At 35.7% G+C, this 22,404-nt stretch overlaps 1 protein-coding gene across 1 annotated transcript in view; it reads left to right on the plus strand.

Annotated features, from left to right (window-relative positions):
• LOC103210321 (protein eyes shut homolog) overlaps nucleotides 1-22,404 on the plus strand; it is a gene marked incomplete at its 3' end in the record, with an annotated part of 1,289,761 nt that overhangs the window by 880,677 nt on the left and 386,680 nt on the right. Inside the window, 1 exon segment of the mRNA XM_007956242.1 lies at nucleotides 17,371-17,519. Within this exon segment, the coding sequence (XP_007954433.1) occupies nucleotides 17,371-17,519 (149 nt within the window).

Raw genomic sequence — 22,404 nt, forward strand, 5'->3', positions numbered from 1 at the left:
AGGGATGGACACTGGGAAGAGGTAACTATGGGGAGGAAGTGGGAGGGAGCTGTTGCATTGTGGTAAACTGTGGTCAATGTCATGAGACAAAGTATATGTAAACTGCTGTATGGAAAGTGAATTTGCTCTGTAAATCTTCACCCAAATCACACACACACACAAAAAAAGCTTTATTCTCTATAATATCTCTTATTCCAATGTAGAAATTCTCTAAGTAACTATATATACTATACTGTACATTCAAGGACTGGAGAATATGCAAAAGAAAATAAAACAAAATAAAAAATGGATTTATGATCCCATCTGACCTGATTTCAATAATCTTATACTGTGATCCAAAAGCAAACCAAACCCACTGCCATCAAGTCAATTTTGACTCATAGTGACCCCCACTGAGTTTCTGAGACAGCAAATCTTTATGGAAGTAGATTGCCCTGTCTTCATTCTATGGAGTGGCTGGTGTGTTTGAACTGTCAACCTTCTGGTTAGCAGTCACATGGCTTAGGCACTAAGCCACCAGTATTTCAAAGATAAACATAAGTTCAAAGCCAATACAAAAAACCCCTAACACATCTGGATATTTTTTATTTTCCTAATGAATAGCCATACTTGAGTCTCATAGAGGAAGGCTTGGGGGAAGATATATGGACCACATATTGCAGGATTCATCTTCAAGTAGACTCAAACTGACTCTTTGTTGAGATATTGGGCCTGTGATGTAGCAATATATATGAATTAAGTAAGGGGATGGGAATTCCTACAATATCAAATTGAATTAAGTTTCTATCCCTTAGACCTATATATTTCATTCAATGTATATTAAGTTGCTGTCCATGTGTTAATTTTTAAGAACATGTTATCAGTTAGTCACTACTTTAAATTCCTAGGAATTAAACCATGGAGCACCGTTCTGTATCTTTGGCATACGAAGATATTTGTTAACTTTGTATCTGAGAATGAAGCACATCCAACAGATCTTCTCCATTCTTGGATATCATTATTCTAATTTGTAATTACCAGGAAGATTAATTTCATTGCAAGACCCTCCATTGTAATAATCCTTGATGAATGGAATGCCCTCCTACGAGAATGAAATGTCTTCCAATAATACTTTCTTGGTGTAGGTATTAGGGGTGGCTGTGCCACTTATACAAAATGGATCCTGCTGGCTTTTCAATCTGTACTTGGTCAAGGCCTAATGTACTCTATTTGGCTTGTGTGTTAAGCAAGCCCTTAGTGATGACTGGGTAAAACTCTGAATGAAATTGTCCTGTAAGCTGTGTAGAAATCAATATAAGCTCAAAACAATGTGAGAAGATACAGGAAAACAATATATTCAAACAACTCAAAGAGAAGGAAAAATAAATAATAAGTAAGCAAATAATCAGGAAACTGTAAGAAATAAAAATAAATAAATAAATAAATAAATAAGGAGATTTTAGTTATTTCCAAGGGAAATCTCATCCACTCCTCAAAGGAGGACAAAGAGCTTCTATGGGGAAAATGTTGTAAAGCTTAGTATGTATATATCCTAGAGAAAATCTTGAATAGGTGCACAAGGAGATATGTTCAAGGTATAATATTTGAGATATAATGATACAATAGCTTATGGATGAGAATTAGCATAAAGCCAGTACCAGAAGGCAGGATCAATCACATCCCCACTGTCCCAATTCATAATCTCTGACACCATTTGCTCAAATGACACACTTTTTCTGTACCTAGCCACCTGGGGCTAGGTCAGACTTTTCAAATTAAGAGGAAAACATATGGCTGTCCATTAATTTATTGGAATGATTCCTAGAAATCATGGAATATATTATACTTATGAATACCATTTGTTATTATAATAAAAGGATATAAATCAGGATCATTATAAGGAAGAGATACATGGATATGGTCTGGGAATGTTCGCAGTGTGGAGCTAATGTATCTCAGTGAGGACAGTTACCTTCTCTTCACTAAAAAAGAAGTTATCTAAGCCTGAGTGTACCAGATTTTTATTGGCCTATCTTGTATGATAAGCTAAATCATGCCTCCTGTGGCTAATTGATTTGGATAACCCAGGTGAGTCTTTTTTGATATATGGCCAACACTCACTTGCCAGCATAAACTGTAATGTGTAGCCTGGAATTCTGTATTATCAAGTATTATTTCCCCCAGAGTCCATGACAAAAATCATCTTATTTAGGGTAAAACTAGGTCGGATACCCCACATGATAAAAAGGTAGAAACAGTCTAAAACAGCTAAAAAAAAAAAAAAAATAGTATAATCATAAATAGAAAATAAAAAATTATTTGCTATGAATTAAATATAGGAATTGTTGTTATATGCCCTCGAGTTGGACCCAACTCATAGTGACCCCTCCTTGGGTTTCTGAGGCGGTATCACTATAGAAGTAGATTGCTCAACCTTCCTTCTGAGGAGTGGCTGGTGGGTTTGAACCGCCAGCCTTCTGGTTAGCAGTTAAGTGCCTTAGGCACTACACTAATATTTATTGAAATACATGATATAAAATGAAAAAAAGAAAGTCACAGAATAACTGATATGTAACACATAGTTACAAATATTAAAACATAATTTTGAAGATTATATATATCACCCTAAAAATGTGATTACCACTTTGTGGACAGACATGAAGGAGAATGCCTCTGCATGGGTAGAATGGTGGTTTCAAATATATCTGCTATATGTGTATATATCTTGTTATATGTGTTTTCCTTAAAAATTCTAAAGCAAATATGGAAAAATATTGAGATCTATTACTTAGCAAACCAAACCAACTTAGAGGTGATGTTATATGAGTGTCCATTATTCTGTTCTCAGAAAATTAATTTGTTTAAATTTTTATAATAAAAGCTATTTTCAATACATTAAAAGTTTTTAAAGACAAAATTCTAAAATCTGTACTTACAATTTTATATTTCATTTATTTTGCAAGAAATTAGTGAGATTAAATTATCCATTAAAAATATTTGTATGTGATAGTATGCTTCCATAAAGATTACAGCCTTGGAAACTATATGAGGTAGTTCTACTCTGACCTACATATAGGCAATAGGATTTTTGTAAATTGAAATACAAAAATAAGAAAAATATTAAAATAGTGAATATTTATAAGGGAATATTAAAATAGTAGTAACATAAAATGCTTCATGAATGCATTCATATTTTTAATTTGTTCCTTTCTTTCTTATAGTTATTTAAACTGAGGCCTGTAGTAATGAATACTAAATTTAATGACATCATTTATAGATGAGCTCACTGAGATTTGAAAGTATATGAATGACAGCCCCAATTCATGTTCAAAGCCATTGTGAAAGTGGAAACTAAATTGACATTTTCTGACACTTAATAACATATGTTATCCAACAAAACTGACATTTTGTTTAAGTCACAGCTACATATTCACTTAAATTACTGATGACAGTATCAATCTACTCAAACTTTATAACTAAATAGAGAATTCACAACAACAATTTATAGTGAGTATCTGTCCACTCAAAGTAAACAAGACAACATATCCCAGCTAGCTGGCTGATGTGATTATCATTGCCAAATTATTATGAAGAGCATATTGTGATCTATAAATGTGTGATGTTTGTTATTTTAGCAGTTTTGTTTGTTTGTTTTTACTGTTACAGAATTGAAAGTGATGGATTAATATGTTTTTAACTGAAGAGAAGAGTCACTACATTTTTTCTAGAAATCAGACGTGAATTTGAATGACTTTCATTCTAGAGAAAAGATCCTCTGCCATAGTATCATTTCAGATTAAATTCACACCCACTTGTAGTGCAATTATAATAAAGATATAAGAAGACTCTTTAAAAATAGCCATTCTCTTGAACAAATAGGAGTTTAAAAGTTGTTTAACTTTTTCTTTTCCATTTTACTTGAGATTCATAGGATATTTGTTGTGAGTTGCCTGTGAGTCTGCCCTCGACTCACGGCAGCCCATGCACAAAAGGATCAGACTCTTGTGATTAATAGAGTTTTCAATGGTTAATATTTGGAAGTAGATCACCAGACATATTTTATTAATACATCTTAATCTGAAAGCCAGGGGCTCTGGTGGTGTGGTGCCTAAGGCGTGTGACTGCTAACCAAAAGGTTTGCTATTCAAACCTACTAGCCACTCCACAGAAGGAAGATCAGGCAATCTACTTCCATAAAGATTTACCACCTCGGAAACACAAAGCGGGTCACTATGGGTCAGAATCAACTCGATGTTAGTGAGTTTGGTTTGATTAGTCTGGAAGTATCTCTTGAAACTGTTCAGCATCATAGTAAATCACAAGCCTTTATTGACAGATAGGTGGTGACTATGCTGTATTAAGGAAGATAAGGAGGAAATGTGGTCCAGCCAAAGAGGAGCTGTAGAGGTCATGCTGCCAATTTCCTCTGGGGCTGGACTGAGGCCAGAGTGCTCCTGCTGCACAGCCAGCTGTGTCAAAAATGTCTTTAGGAGACTAGAGAATTTTCATTTTTTTCCAGTTGGATTCAGATTTGGGGTATATATTCATCGCCCTCATTCCCTTATTTTTCCTTTCCTTTTTTTTTTTTTCCCTCAGCTAGTGTTTTACTGATGTTCTCCTGAGACCTCACTCCTGGCTCTCATAGCTCTTGATCAGGGTCTTTCCTTTCCTCTGTCCTTTTCTCTCTCAGAATTTTGCTTCTTCCCCAGCCCAGGGGCTTGGGGTGTGGAGAAGCCCAGGCCTGAGCTTTCATCTGATTTTCTTCTGATTTTCCGGGATTCAGGAGAAAGGGGTGGTATCCAAGTTCCCCAGCATTGAGGAAGAATGGGGCTCTTAGGGCCTGAGCCCTGCCCCACTCTCTCACCTGCTCCCAGGACTGGGCCACTTCTAGGTGGGGCAGTGGGTTACAGCTTGGTTCATAGTGAGAACATAAGAAATACAAGTGAAATTTCTATTAAGTTTTGTGACAACAGAAAAAAAAATCTTAAAGATGCTAAATAAACAGAAATGAACAAAATAAACTAAACATATTATATTATAGCATAATTAATTTCCTGTTATTAATACTAAGTATACTTGGTTTTATCATGTTCATAAGTATGATGAAAGGATATAACACTGAAACACACCTTTCCTGATTTGTAAACCATGCAGTATCTCCTTGCTCTGTTCTTCTGCCTCTTAGTCTATGTTCAGGTCCCACATGAGCGTTCCCATTCACTGCAATGTTATCCGTAATTTGCTATGATCCCCACAGCTAAATGCCTTTGCTTAGTCAATAAAACACTTGTAAACATATTTTTTATATTCTCTACTTTCAACAAGATGTGTCTGACATCAACACATCCCCTTCTATATGTGACTTAAATTTCTCTCATTTCCATGTTGCAACTGCTTTTGATTACCTACAGTAAAATTTTAATTATGAGTGACATTAATGATATTGTTAGAAAATTTCTGTATTCATTAGAACACCTTTCTTTGGAATGGACACAAATATGGTCTCTTCCAGTCAGTTTCCCAGGTAATTGTTTTACAAATTTACTGGCGTAGATGAGCATTGCATCCATTTGTTGAAACATCTCAATTGATGTTCCATCAATTCTGGAAAACTTGTTTTGGACCAATGCCTTCAATGAGCTTGGACTTATTCCTTCAGTAGCATCTATTCTCAATCATATGCATCTTCTGAAATGTTTGAACATTGACCGATTATTTTTGGTACAATGACTTGTGTAATTCTTCTGTCTTCTTTTGATACTTCCTGCATCCTTCAACGTTTTGTCCATGCAATTCTTCAATATTACAACTGGAAGCTTGAATTTCTTTAATTCTTTCATCTTAAAAAGTGCTGAGTGTGTTCTTCACTTTTGGTTTTCTAACTCCAGGTCTTTGCACATTTCATTGTAATATCTAATTTGTCTTCTCAAGCCACCCTTTGAAATCTTCTGTTGAGCTCTTTTATTTCATCATTTCTTCAATTCACTTTATTTCTCATTCAAGAGAAAGTTTTAGTGTCTTCTGACATCAATTTTGGTCTTTTCTTTGTTCTCTCTTTTTAACGGTCTTTTCCATTATTCATGTATGATTTCCTTATTGTTATCTTATAACTTGTCTGGTCTTTGGTTATTAGTGTGTGAAGTGTCAAATTTATTCTTGAGACAGTCTTTATATTTAGATGCTGTATACTCAAGTTTGTACCTTGACTCTCATGGTCTTATTTTAATTTTCTTCAGCTTCACCTTAAACTTGCACAGGAGAAATTTATGATCAGTTCTGCAGTCAGACCTGGTCCTGTTCTGACTGATAATATGGAGCTTCTCCATCATTTCTTTCCAAAGATGCATTTGATTTGATCCTGTTATAATCCATCTGGTAAGGTCCACATGGATAAATCACCATTTATGCTCTTGAAAAATGGTATTTTGATGACAAAGTTGTTGGTCTTGAAAAATCCTATTATGTGATCTCAGCAACATTTCTATCATCCAGGCTGTATTTTTCAACTATGAATCTTTTTCTTTGTCTTCAATTTTAGCATTCCAATCACCGGTAATTACCAATGAATATTGTTTTCATATTTGATGTATTTCAAACTGTAGAAGTGGTGAAAATCTTTAATTTATTCATCTTTGACATTAGTGGTTGGTGCATAGTTTTGAATAAGAGTTAGTTGTATTAACTTGTCTCCCTTTTAATAGCATGGGTATTATCCTATCACTGACAATGTTATACTCCAGATTAGATCTTGAAATGTCCTTTTTGGCCATGAGTGATGCCATTCTTCAATTTGTCATTGCCCACATAGTAGACTATATGATTGTTCCATTCAAAATGGCCAATAGCTTTCCATTTCAACTTAAAATGCCTAGGATATCTATCTTCAAATATTCTATTTCACTTTTGAAAACTTCTAATTTTCCTTGATTCATTCTGCATACATTCCGTGTTCTGATTATTAATGGATTTTTTTTTTTTTTTTGGTGATTTCTTCTCAATTTGAGTCATGCCACCTTAGCAAATGAAAGTTCCAAATGCTTTATTCCATACCAGTCATTAAGGTTACTTATAATTTGAAGAGGTAGTTCCTCCCCAGCTGCATTTTGAGTGTATTGCAACCTGAAGAGCACATCTTCCAGCATTATATAACAGTGTTCTGCAGCTATCCATACGGTTTTCACTGGCCATTTTCTTTCAGAAGTAGATTGCCATATCTTTTTCTTAATCTGTCTTAGTCTGCAATCTCCATTGAGACCTGTCCAATGACAATGACAATGAATGACGCTGTTGGTATTTCCAATACTGGTGGCATAGTATCCAGCATCACAACAACTTGCAATCCATTACAGTACCACAAACTGACAGACAAGTATTATAATTTTATTATATTAGTATTTTACCTGCATTGCAAACATAAAATGGATTGCTCAAATTTTGAATAAGAATGCCATCACTTAAAAATATTTGTCCTTCAAGGATAGAGCTCTAGTATAACAAGGTATAGAGTGCTTGGAAATGTACAATACATTATCTTAAAAATTAAATTCCTTTAACACAGGCTAAAAAGATCTCATTATGAAGTATAAACTGAGATATTTTAAGTTGTTTTATTTTGTTCTATTGACAGTACTCATAAACCAAAACCAAACTCACTGTGATAGAGTCAGATCCAACTGATAGAATCCCCTCCTTGGGTTTCCAAGGTTGTATCACTACTTCAGTAAGCTTCTATAAAATTATCTATTGAAAATATATAGGAAAAATATTATATTTTTAAATAAAAAATATTATTGAATATCTCATTTAAAATCACATTTTTCAAAAAACTCTGATATAATTTGGACATTGTGATAATATTTAATTTATTTTGATTACATTTTAAATAACTCCACTTCACACAGTTTCTCTACATCTGAATTCCCCTCTCAATTGAAATAAGATGAGAAGAGAATAACAGATTAATGTAAAGAAAATGTAATCATAATCTCATTTGGGGGCTATCATTCCTTGTGATTTTGTAGCATTTTTCCACTTTCTTTAATTTTGGTAATAATACTGTGTCTGTTTCCTAGGGCTTCTAAAACAAATTACAACCAACTGAGTGGCTTAAAACAACAGAAATTTATTCTCTTAAAAAGCTGGAGGTCAGAATCTGAAATCAATGTGTATGCAGTGCTGGTTTCTTTAGAGGCTCTGAGGGAGAATCTATTCCATGCCTCTTTTCAAATTTATGTTGGGTGTAGGCAACTGTTAGTGTCCCCTGACTGGTAGCTACATAATATCAAAGTCAGCCTTCATAACTGTATGTCTCCCATCTGTGTGTGAATGTCTGTCTTCTCTTTTTCTTTCTCTTATAGAATACTTAATGGATTTGAGGTGAACTCTAATTCAGAAAGGAGTTAGAAAGGTGGCATAGTGATTAAAGCATCAGGCTGCTAACCAAAATTTGGAGGTTCCAACCCACAAGCTCCTCATAGAGAAAGATGAAGCAGTGTGCTTCTGTCAAGATTTACAGCCTTAGAAATTTTATAGGGCAGTTCTACTCTGACTAGAGGATTTCTATGAGTTGGAATCGACTTGATGGCCGTAGGTTTGGTTTGGTTTTGGTCCAGTCCAGGATGATATCATCTTGAGGTTTTTACCTTAATTACACCTACAAAGACTCTTATTCCAAATAAAATCACCTTCTTAGGTTCTAGTGGACATATATTTTTAAGGGCACTTTTAAACACAACTGCAATCACTTTATGTAAATTAGAATTATTATTTCTTATTATGGTGTTGTTAGGTTCCATCAAGTCAACTTCATCTCAAATGGACCCTATATACAACAGAATAAAACAATGCTCAGTCTTGTACCATCCTCACAGTCTTTGCTATTTTTGAGGTCTTTGTTGTAGTGATGTTGTCAATCCATCTCATTGAGGGTCTTCCCCTTTTTTGCTAACCCAAACATAATATGCTTTCCAGAGACTGATCTCTTTTGACAACACAAACAAAGTAGGTGATAAGAAGTCTCACCATTCTCCCCTCCAAGGAGCAGTTAGGGTACACTTCTACCAGTACAGATTCTTTCATTCTTCTGGCAATCCATGGTATTTTCAGTATTCTTCACTGACACTACAACTCAAAGGCATCAGTTCTTCTGCCTTCCTTGTACATTGCCAGCTTTCACATACATGTGAGGTGATTGGAAATATCATGATGAGGGTTGGGCACACCTTAGTCTTTTTTGCAGCATTTGCCCAGTGCAACACAATGTCTGATTTCTTGACTGCTCCTTCCAAGTGTGTTGGCTGTGTATCCAAGTAAAATGAAATCCTTGACAAATCCAATGTTTTCTCCATTTATTTTGATGTTGCTTCTTGGTCTAGTTGTAAGGATATTTGTTTTCTTTATGTTGAGTTATAATCCATACTTGAAGACTGTAGTCTTTGATCTTCACCAGTAAATGCTTCAAGTCATCTTCACTTTCATTGAGCAAAGTTGTGTCATCTGCATATTGCAGGTTGTTAACGAAACTTCCTCCAATTCCAATGCTGAGTTCTTCATCGTATAATCCATCTTCTAGGATTATTAGCTCAGCACAGAGATTGAATAAGTATGTTGAAAGGAAACAACCCTGATGCACTCTCTTCCTGATTTTAAACTAGACACTATCCCCCTGTTCTGTTTGAACAAGATCCTCTTGGACAGTTTCCGCATGAGCACAATTCAGTGTTCTGGAATTCTCGTTCTTTGCAATGTTATCCATAATGTATGATCCCACACAATCAAATGCCTTTGCGTTGTCAATGAAACACAGATAAACATCTTTCTTTTATTCTTTGCTTTTACCCAAGATCCATCTGACATCAGCAATGACATATCTGGTTCCATATCCTCTTCTCAATCCAGCTTGTATTTCTGGAAATTCCCTGTCAATATACTGCTGTAGCCATTTTTGAATTATCTTCAGCTTGGGTTAGGCGTATCTAGTCTTCAAGGTGAAATATTTTCTCTTTGACACTTTAAAGAGGTCCCTTGAAGCATATTTGCCTGGTGCAATCCGTCATCTGAGTTTTTGAATTCTGTTTCCATAGGTGTTGATTGCGAATCCAAGTAAAGTGAAATCTTTGACAATTTTGGAGTTTTCTCCATTGATCATGATATTGCTTATTGGTCTAGTTTTGAGGATTTTTGTTTTCTTTATGTTGAGGTATAATCCATACTGAAGACTGTAGTCTTTGATCTTCATCAGTAAATGTTTCATCCCACCTTTACCCTCAGCAAGCAAAGTTGTGTCATCTGTATATTGTAGGTTGTTAATGAGTCTTCCTCCATTCTGATTCTGAATCCTTCATATAGTCTAGTTTCTTAGATTATTTATTCAGCATACTGAATGAATAAGTATGTTGGAAGGATACAATCCTGCTGCACTCCCTTCTTGAATTTAAAGCATGCAGTATCCTCTTGTTCTGTTCAAAAGACAGGCTCTTGTTCTATGCACAGGTTCCTCATGAGCACAATCAATCTTTCTTACCTCAATTTTACTGTGTGTGTGTGTGTGTGTGTTTAAGTCAGCTATTAAAATATATTTCATTGATTACAAAAGTGTCTTGAAATTTATCTGGAAAACTTTATGCCATTGTCAAGTTAAAAGAATTTGAACAGAAATATCCAATACCTGTACATTTGGCTTGTATTTACAAAGGGAGAAGAACACAGAGAGAGAGCTAATGGATGTATATTTTATTTTTTTTGGTAACCATTAGACATTGTATCTATCTAAGATTCAAGGAAGACATTCTATTCGGGATTAAAGAGTTGATTTTAATGTAAGTGCTATTGTTGGTTTTGTTAGATGTGGTGGGGTCAGTTTTAACTCATAGCAACCTATGTACAACAGAACAATACACTCCCAGTTCTGAGACATCCTCACAATGATTGTGATGTTTGAGCCCACCGTTGCAGCCATTTTATTGATGCATAACTTGGAGGGACTGCTCCTTTTTGCTGACCTTCTACTTTACCCAGCGTGTTATCCTTCTCTAGGTACTGGTGCCTCCTGATAACATGACCAAAGTATGAGAGTTGAAGTCTGTCCATCCTCACATTTCAGAAGCATTCTGGCTGTACTTTTTAAGAAAAATGTGTTCATTTTTCTGCCAGTCCATATTATATTCAATATTCTTTGCTAACACTATAATTTAAATGAATACATCCACTCATATTTCATAACTTGACAAAAAGTGACATAAAATAAACTGCAATCTCTTTAATTTTCTTTATCATCAACTTGAACTCACATATGGACAGTTATTGCCTGTTGTGCAGTCATCCTCTCTCTTCATTCTAACTGATGGTATTGAGCATCTCTATAGTCTCTTTCCACAGATATAATAGACTATTTTCCTGTGTATTCCATCTGGTAAGGTCCAGATATATAGTAGCTGTTTATGTTGTTGAAAAAAGTTTTTGCAGTGAGTAAGCTATTGGTTTTGTAAAATCCTATCATGCAATTTCCATTGTTGTCTTCATCACCAGGGTCATACTTTCCAACTACCAATCCTTCTTCTTTGTTTCTAAATTTTGCGTTATAACTCAAAAACCAAACTCACTGCCATAGAGAAGATTCCACCTCGTAGTGACCTCCATTGGGTTTCTGAGGTGGGAAATCTTTATGGAGGTAAATTGCCCAGTCTTCCTTCCCCAGAATGGCTGGCAAGTTTGAAGCACCAGTTTTCTGGTTAGCAGTCAAATGCCCTAGATATTGTTCCACCAAAGCTCCTTAGTCATCAGTAATTATCAATATGTACTGATTTCATGTTTGATAAATTTCATAAAGCAGAGGATAATAAAAAAAATCTTCAATTTCTTCATCTTTGACATTAGTGGTTAGTGTATGAATTTAAAAAATAGACATATTAACTGATTTTTCTTGTCAGCAGTGGTATCCTACAACATACCACTGACAGCATAGTACTTGAAGTCAAGATAGATATTGAAATGTGCTTTTTGCTGATGAATGTAATGCCATTTCTCTTCAATTTGTCATTCCTGGCATAGTAGATCATAAGATTTTTCATTTCAAAATGCCCAATACCATTTCATTTCAGCTCACCAATGTCATACTGTGGTGGTTTGCATGTTGCTGTGAGGCTGGAGGCTATGCCACTGGTATTTCAAATACCAGCAGGATCATCCATGGTGGACAGGTTCAACAGAGCTTCCACACTAAGACAGACTGGGAAGAAGGGAGGGGTCATCCATTTCTTAAAGATTTGGTCAGTGAAAACTTTATGAATAGTAGTGAAATATTGTCTGATGTATTACTGGAAAATTTTATGAATAGTCCTAAATTATTGTCTGATATAGTGCCAGAAGATGAGCCCTCAGGTTGGAAGGCACTCAGTATACAACTAGGGAAGAGCTACCTCCTCACAGTAGAGTTTACCTTAATGACATGGAGAGAATAAAGCTTTCAGGACTTCCATTTACTGAAGGGGCACAACTCAAAATGGCAAGAAACAGCTGCAAACATCCACTGATAATTGGAATGTAGAATTTATGAAGTATGAAATTAGGAAAATCGGAAGTTGTCAAAAATGAAATGGAACACATAAAGATAGATATCCTAGGTATTAGTGAGGTTAAATGGACTGGTATTAGCCATTTGAATCAGAAAATCATATGATCTACTATACCAGGAATAAAAAATTGAAGAAGAATAGTATGGAATTCATCATCATAAAGAATATTTCAAGATACATCTTGAAGTGCAACGCTGTCAGTGATAGGGTAATATCCATCCACCTACAAGGACATGGAAGAAAGATTGAGCAGTCTACTTCTGTAGAGATACTGCCTCGGAAACCCAAGGAGTGTTCACTATGATTTGGAATCAACTAGATGGTATTGAGTTTGAGTTTTTATAAGGAAGACTAGTTAATACTGTTATTATTCAAATTAATGCACCAACCACTAAAGTCAAAGATGAAGAAATGGAAGGTTTTTACCACCTTTCACAGTCTGAAATTGACAAAACATGTAATCAAGATGTATGGGTTATTACTGGTGGTTAGAATGGGAGAGTTGGAAACAAAGTAGAATCACCGGTAGTTGGAAAGTACGATCTTAGTGATAGAAAAGACACCGGAGATCACGTGATAGAATTTTGTGAGACCAACAACTTATTCACTGCAAGTTCCTTTTTTCCTGGAAGAAGTACAGCTGGAATGCTCCTTGGAAGTGAGAATGGTCAGACTTAGTCTTACCTACTTTAGTCACATTGTCAGAGGGACAATTCCTTGGAGAAAGATATCATGCTTGGTAAAGTGAAGGGTCAGAGAAAAAGGTGCAGACTCTCAATGAGATGGATTGACACAGTGGCTGCGACAATGGGCTCTGCTATGGCAAGAATTATGAAGATGGTATACAACCAGGCAGTGTATTGTTCTGTTGTACATAGTGTCACTATGACTCAATGGAACCTAATAACAACAAGAACAATAGGATATCAATCTTTGTGCATTCCATTTTATTTTTGACAACTTCCAATTTTTCCTAAATTCATACATTTTACATTATATAGTCTGATTACTAATGGAAACTTGCAGCTGTTTCTTCTCATTTTGGGTCTTGCCACATCAACAAATGAAGGGCCTCCATCTTTCATTGAGCTCAACTCTACATTAAGGAGGCAGACATTCCCTAGCTGTATTTTGAGTGTCTTCCAACCTGAAGGCTTCATCTTCTGGCACTGTATAAAATGTGTTCCACTGCTATTCATACAGTTTTCACTGACCAATATTTTTAGAAGTAGGTTGTCATGTCCCTCTTCCTAGTCTGTCTTAGTCTGGAAGTACCACTGAAATCTTTCTTATCTTGAATAACACTCCTAATATTTAATATACTGGTGGTATGTTTTCCAGAATTACAACAATACGCAAGCCACCATAGTATGACAAACTAACAGATGACATATGAACAATAAATAATTCTGAATAAGTAATGCAATGTGAAAATATTTGAGAAAATATTGAAGTTGTTAGGAATTTCATTTTACTTGGCTCCACAATCAATACCTATGGAAGCAGTAGTCAAGAAATCAAATGACAATGCATTGGACAAAAATATTATAAAAGATCTCTTCAAAGTGTTAAAAAATGAACATGGAACTTTGAGGACTAAGGTGTGCCTTAATCATACCATGGTATTTTCAGTTGCCTGATAACCATACAAAAGCTGGATAATGAATAAAGATGAAAGAAGCAGAATTGAAACATTTAAATTACAGGGTTTGGTCAGTGATATATGGCTGGAGAGATGGGTGGACAGGTTAAACAATTAGGTATGTCTATGCAGTGGGGAGTGTGCTCATGACCATGCATAGGGTTGGCAAACAGTGTTTCTACAAGTGTATTTGTATGTTATGTAAGAATTTCTAGGTATATGGTAGAGCTGACAAGGGACAAGGTTGTAATCACTTCTTGACCACAGGCAGCTACCCAGAGGGAGTGAGTAGTTAGAACTGTGGGCTCAGGACCATGGTTGCAGGGGACATGAAGCTCAATTGGCATGACATACTACACAAAAACATTGTTCCACATCCTACTTGGCGAGTAGTGACTTAAAAGCTTGCAAACAACCATCTAGATGCAACAGTGGGTCTCTCCTTGTTCAGAGCAAAGAAGAATGAAGAAAACCAAACATGCATGGAAACAATTAGTCCAAGGGACTGGTATACCATGTGATCCTCAGTCTATACAACTATGAGACCAGAAGAACTATATGGTGCCTGGCTACCACTATCAACCACTAGGAGGGGGATCTACATAGGAGATCCTGGATAGACTGGGATAACAATGTGGAACAAAACTCAAAATCAAAAAAAAGGACTAGGTTCTCTGGTTTGATGGAACCCTTGAGGCTGTGGCCCCTTAACTGCCCTTCAGGTCTGGAATTAAACCCACTCCTGTGGCTTCCAGCCAAACAAAAGACAGGCAAATGAGCTGAACATTCACACTGGGTAGATACACTCCTTGGAGAGATCAAACATGGGAGGATAGAAGGGCTTGGTATGCACAGGGAGACAGCTCAGGGGGCAGGAATACAGAAGAGGGAAGAGGGAAGACGTGGCTATGGAGAGGAAGTGGGAGGAGAGCTGTTGCATTGTGGGCAATTATAGTCAATGTCACGAGACAAAATGTATGTGAACTGCTGTATGCAAAATGAATTTGCTCTGTAACCTTTCACCAAAATCAAAATAAAATTTAAAAAAGAAAAATTATGAGATTAGAAAGAATAGGGAGTATACCATGGACTACCAGAGAAATGGACAAATCTGTCTGGGAAGAAGTACAGCCAGAAAACTCTTTATTAGGGAGGATAGCAAGACTTTGTCTCTCATACCTTGGAGATGTTATCAGGCTTATGTCCTGGAGAAGGACACCATACTTGGCAAAATAATGTGTCGGTGAGAATGGGGAAGATCCTCAACAAGACAGATTAACAAAGTGTCTGCAACAGTGAGCTCAAGCATAATGATTTGAGGATCATGCTGGACCAAGCACTGTTTCATTCTATTATTCATGGGGTCACTATGAGTCTGGACTGACTCCATGACACCTAATAACAACAACAACAATGAAATCTGTACCTCTTTATACATCCTAAAAATAACTATCCAGCATAAATTAAAATATAACAAATCACACATCTTCAGTATAACAAAAAGATAAGGTACACAATAAATTTCACAGCAACCACTTGAGCAAGTAAATAAATATAGTAAAGACAATGAAAAACAGATTACTAAGCGTGAGCAAAAGTAATTATAAGTTGGGAAAGGGATAAAGTAAAATGAATCTTATCATCTCAAAGCTCTTAGAGATTCACTTCATGAGGTTCACTGCACTTTTAACCTAATATATAACCATTAAATAATATTTGATTTTTCCAACAGCTGCCAATATAGTTAATCATAAATGATAATGATTCTTCTAAAATAAAACTTTAAAAGAATTAACCAAGAGAGCTTTGATATAATAAAATTATCTATCAATTCATGGGCAGAATAATGCAGTTTAGTTGTAGGATGTATCTTGTCTGACAATACCATAAATGTGAGACACTATTCCAAAACTGTTTGGTTCTCACAGGTTGAATCTGATTTCTAGATAACCAGGAGTCTGGTAGAAAAGGGGCACTGATAACTAATAGGGATTACTCCAAAAGCATCCAGTCCTTCTGACCAGATCCTGAAACACATTAGCACATGGAAATTAACTTTTATAACTTACAAGAATCAGACAGCATACAACCAGAAAATTTCCATAATGAGATCCTTCTCAAAAGTTGTCTGTGCAGAGATAATGATTCTTCCATGCACATCTCACTTTGTGTCATGGGTGAGGGACTGAAATGGGACACTGCCTATTGCCAGTCTCCTTCCAGCCATGTAGGTTCACATAGGTGAACTGGAAGTTTATTCTATGTGTGTCCCACTTGCACCATAGCTGAGGAGACTCAGAAAAACATCCTCTCTCAAATATTTTATACCTCCAACCTAAGTGACATTGTATCCTTTTAAAACCCACCAGCCACTCTTTGGAAGGAAGGTTGGACATTCCTACTTCCATAGTGATATTGCCTCGGAAACCCAAGGAGGGGTTGCTATGAGTCTGGGCCAATTTGATGGCAAATAACAACAACAAAAAATATCTTATTGTGTCATGCCTTCCTGACTTCCTGAGAAGGGGAGATGGTTAACCTAGAATTGTATGTTTTTCAAATTTCTAACAAACATCAGGCCTCAATGAGGGGGTGGTTTGTTCTGAGGCCTAAAGTTACTAGCAGAATGAGGAACAGAGAAAACAATGGCTGTCTGGTCTTATCTGCAGGACTTATTCCTCATAGATATAAGATTAGAGAATACAGTTACAATATTAAGATCAATAATAATTGTCTTGTTGTTGTTCTTGTTATGTGCCATCGAGTCAGACCTGACTAATAACAACACCTCCTTGGGTTTCCAAGGTGGTATCACTATGGAAGTAAATTGTCCAACCTTCCTTCTGAAGAGTGGCTGGCAGGTTTGAACTGCCAGCCTTTTCATTAGCAGTCAAGTAATTGTCTAGGTTCCAGTTATCATTTACCCAAACATATTCCTTTAATTTTTCATGTAAGGAATGTTTGAAGGGAACAATATATTAGAAGATCAATTTCTGTGTTTTCTATTTTAAAAGAAAAATGAAGTGGGAATATTAGCATTTTCTTACACTAAGTCAAAATCTGCAATGAAATATATGCATATGAACGATATATATACATTATGCATAATATATATTGTATGTAAGGCATATTTTTCATTATCACATGTTTATTTAGTTATCATTTCCCACTTTTCTTTAGATTTTTATGTAATTGTGTACCTGGGTTCCATGGATGCTTCTGTGAATTGGATGTGAGTGACTGTAAAACCTCACTTTGTCAAGATGGAGAAAACTGTGCTAAGAGAACTGGACGATATAAATGTCTCTGTACTTCTGGTTATACAGGTAAGTCTATGAAATGCTGTTAACATCATCATATTGCTGCTCGTAAATAAATTGCCACCTAATACCTATATTCTAAAACTCAAAACAACCTACCAGATGCAAATCATACAGGAAAGTCAAGACTCTTTGTTTCCTTTAAAATAAGTCAATACAAACTAAAACTATGTTTGTTTGCTTTCTTCCATCTAATTTTTTTTTCAAATGTTAAGATATATGAGGTAGATTGAATAAGTTTCAAAGTATTTTACATTTTTATGTTTCTTTTATTGCATTGAAGTTTATCTGTAGCTTGTCAATTAGATATAATGCAGAAAATATGTATTAGTGTATGAATAAACTAAGAATTGTTATGCTGTTATAGCTGTTATGCAAATGCTATTTTTAAGATATAATAAGTTTAGATCTTTAAATGCACGTATATGTTATATGAATAGGGATTTTGCACATAACAGAGCAGCTCCCTCGCTATGACCTATTGAAAGTCAGCCCTTGACTCAAGGGTTGTCCACCACTCATCTGTCACTTTGTCAGACAGTGATGCCTTGTGTGTTACTGTGAGGCTGGAGGCTATACCACCAGTGTTTCAAATATCAACAGGGTCACCCATGGTGGACCAGTTTCAGTGGAGCTTCCAGGCTAAGACATATTTGAAGAAGGAAGGGGCCTTCTACTTCTCAAAGAATTGGCCAGTGAAAACCTTATGAATAGCAATGAAACACTGTCTGATACATTACTGGAAAACTTCATGAATAGTCCTGAAACATTGTCTGATATAGTGCCGGAGATGAGCCCCTCAGGTCAGAAAGCACTCAAAATATGACTGGGGAAGAGCTGCCTCCCAAAGTAGAGTTGACCTTAATGACGAGGATGGAGTAAAGCTTTCAGAAACCCCATTTGCTGATGTGGTATGACTCAAAATGGGAAGAAACAGTGGCAAACATCCATAATAATCTAAGAGTGAAGTATATGAAGTATGAATGTAGGAAAATTGGAAGTTGTCAAAAATGAAATGGCATGCATAAAGATTGATATTCTAGGCATTAGTGAGCTGAAATGGACTGGCATTAGCCTTTTTGAATCAGATAATCATATGATCTACTATGCCTGGAATGACAAATTGAAGAGAAATGATGTCACATTCATTGCCACACAGAATGTTTCAGATCTATCCTGAAACACTATGATATCAATTATAGGATAATATCTATATGTCTACAAGGAAGATTAGTTAATACAATTTTATTCAAATTTACACACCACTCACTAAAGCCAGAGATGAGGAAATTGAAGATTTTCAGCAACTTCTGCCGTCTGACATTGAGCAAACATGTAATCAAGATGTATTGATTATTACTAGTGATTAGAATGTGAAAGTTGGAAACAAAGAAGAATCACCAGTGTTTGGAGAACATGGCCTTGATGATAGAAAAGACACCACAGATTGCACAACAGAATTTTACAAGACCAATGATTTATTCATTTCAATTAACTGTTTTCAATAACATAAATGGCAGTTATACAAGTGGTCCTCTCCAGAAGAAATATTCAAGAACCATATCGACTACATCTGTGGAAAAAGGTGATACAGAAGCTCAGTATCTTCAGCCAAAACAAGGCAATGAACTGAATGTGGAACAGACCATCAATTGTTCATATGCAAGCTCGAGGTTTAGCTAATGAAAATTAAAACAAGTACATGAGAAGAAAAATATGACTTTTATTCTATCCCACCTGAATTAAGAGATAATCTGAAGAACAGATGTGACTCACTGAACACCAATGACTGAAAAACAGACAAGTGGTGGTATGACATCAAGAACATCATCCATGAAGAAAGCAAAAGGTAATTAAAAAGTCAAGAAGGAAGAAAAGACCAAAATGGATGTCAGAAGAGACTCTGAAACTTGCTCTTGAAAATAGAATAGGTAAAGCAAAAGGAAACAATGACAAAATAAAAGAGGTGCAGAGAAGATTTCAAAGAACAGCTTGAGAAGACAATTATTATAATGAAATGTGCAAAGACCTGGAGTTAGAAAACCCAAAGGGAAGAACACGCTCAACATTTATCAAGCTAAGGAAATGAAGAAAAAAAAAAAAAATAATAAAGTCTCCAGTTGCAGTATTGAAGAATTATATGGTCAAAATATTGAATGATGCAGGAAACATCAAAAGAAGATAGAAGGAATACACAGTCACTGTACAAAAAAGAACTGGTCAATGTTCATCTATTTCAGGAGACAGCATACGATCAAGAAACAATGGTATTGAAGCAAGAAGTCGAAGCTGCACTGAACGAATTGGCAAAAACCAAAGTTTCAGAGATTGACAGAATATCCATTGAGATGTTTCAACAAAAGAATACCATCCTGGATGAGCTTACTTGTCTATGCCAAAAAATTTGGAAGACAGCTACCTGGCCAACTGATGGGAAGAAGTCCATATTTGTCCTCATTCCAAAGAAAGATGATTCAACAGAATGTAGAAATTCTTGAATATCATTAATATCACACACAATTAAAATTTTGCTGAAGATAATTAAAAAATTATTGCAGTAGTATGTTGACATGCAAATTCAGGAAATGCAAGTTGGATTAGGAAGAGGACATAAAATGAGAGATATCATTGCTGATATCTTGGTTTAAAACAAAATACCAGAAAGATGTTTAGTTTTGTTTTATTGACTACACAAAAGCATTAGACTGTGTGGTTCATGACAAATTATGGATAACAATAAGAGGAATGAAACTTCCAGAACACTTAATTGTGCTCATGAAGAACCTGTATGTAGACCAAGAGGCTATCATTTGAACAGAACATAGGGATATTGCATGGTTTAAAATCAAGTAGGCTGTATGTGTCAGGGTTGCACCCATTTATTACATTTATTCAATCTGTATCCTGAGCAAATAATACAAGAAACTGGGCTATGTGAAGAAGAACTCAGTGTCAGAACTGGAGGAAGATTTATTAACAGCCTATGATAGGCATAGGATAAAATCTTGGTTTCCTGAAAGTAAAGATGACCTTAAGCACTTATTGATGAAGATTAAAGACTTCATGTATGTATGAATTACATCTCAACATAAAGAAAATGAAAATCTTCATAAATGCACCAAAAAGCAGCATCACGATGAATGGAAAAAATATTAAAGTTGTCAAAGATTTCATGTTACTTGCATTCTCAATCAACATTCATGGAAGTATCGGTCAAGAAATAAGACATCATGTTGTACTGGGCAAATCTGCTGCTAAAGGTCTCTTTAGAATGTTGAAGAGCAAAAATGTCATTTTGAAGCCTAAGGTATACCTGGGAGCTCTGATAGCATGGTGCCTAAGGCACTTGACTGCTAACCAGAAGGCTGGCGGTTCAAATCCACCAGCCACTCCTTGGAAGGAAGATGGGGCAATCCACTTCCATAGTGATACTGCCTTGGAAATCCAAGGAGGGGCTGCTATGAGTCAGGTCTGACTTGATGGCACATAACAACAACAACAACAACGAGGTGTACCTAACCTGAGCTATGATATTTTCAGTTGTCTCATATATATGTGAAAACTGGACAATGAATACGGAAGACTTAAGAAGAGTTGACACTTCTGAGTGTGCCTTTGGCAAAGAATACTAAAAGTACTATGACTGAGAGAAGAATGAACAAATCTATCCTGGAGGAAGTGCAGCTGGAATGCTCCTTGGAAGTGAAAATGGTTACACTTTGTCTCACTTTCTTGGTCATGTTGTCAGAAGCGACCATTCCTTGGAGCAGGATATCATGCTTGGCAAAGTGGAGGGTAAGCCAAAAAGGGGAAGACCATCAACAAGATGGATTGACACAGGGGCTGCAATGATGAGCTCCTATATAGTGAGGATTGTATGGCATAGGACAGAACAGTGTTCCTTTTGCAGTACATGGGGTCGCTATGAGTTGGAGCTGACTCGATAGCACCTAACAACAACAACATATACTAGAAAGGGTCACCATAACTTGGAATTGACTTAACATCAGTGGGTGATATGGTGGTGGTGATATACTGGAAATCAGAGTGCACTTGTGAATTTAATATTCTAACAGAAAAACATGATTTGGAATTAACTGTTTTAATATCAATTATTCCACAACATGAACTCTATCCAAATGTAAAAGCCAAAGTCATCAGGATGCTTGTAAAATGTAGAGGCATCAGCCCTTTATCCTTTTGGTGAAAAATGGCATTTGTGAAAAAACAAAAAGCATATCAGTATCAATAAGGTGGGTCCGCAAACAATGCATTCAAATCTCAAATCTCTATCACTGTCTGAATTCTGTAGTACTGGGATTCTGTAGGTTTCTTTCCAGAGGGAAATTAGTTAAGTGAATTTAGTATTAGGTTCTGCACTGCCTAGAGTGAAAAACACTAGACACATGAAAGGAGATTGTGAAACAAAAGTGAAAAGAAAAAGAAGAATTTCCAAAGAATAAGTTATCAAAAAAACATCTAAGGTAAGTAACTTGGACAAAAAGTATTCAAGTGTCTTTCCTAAGGAATCCTGGATAGTTTCAGAGGAGGGTACCTTGCTAACAATTGTTATATGCATGAAAGTCCTAAATAAAAATAAAATGCCATTATCTATGAATTTTATTATATAATAAGCATTAATTTCTGGCTATATAACAGTACCCTTTCAAAATTTCATATTGCCCATAATCTTCCAAATTCTCAAGATTTTTATTCAGGACGATATATATCCAGCTGGCAGTGCCATTTTCCACGTTGTTGCTGCTATTGCTAGCACTGCTAACAATGTTAAGAATGACACAGCAAGGTCAATCTGACTGAAAATACAATTTGTAAAATTATTTGATAAAAAACATTGCTTTGATATTTTATATGCATTCATAATTAGCAA

This window comes from Orycteropus afer, unplaced genomic scaffold, assembly GCF_000298275.1.
Source record: "Orycteropus afer afer isolate SDZICR_OR568_19922 unplaced genomic scaffold, OryAfe1.0 scaffold00588, whole genome shotgun sequence".
NCBI lineage: Eukaryota > Metazoa > Chordata > Mammalia > Tubulidentata > Orycteropodidae > Orycteropus > Orycteropus afer.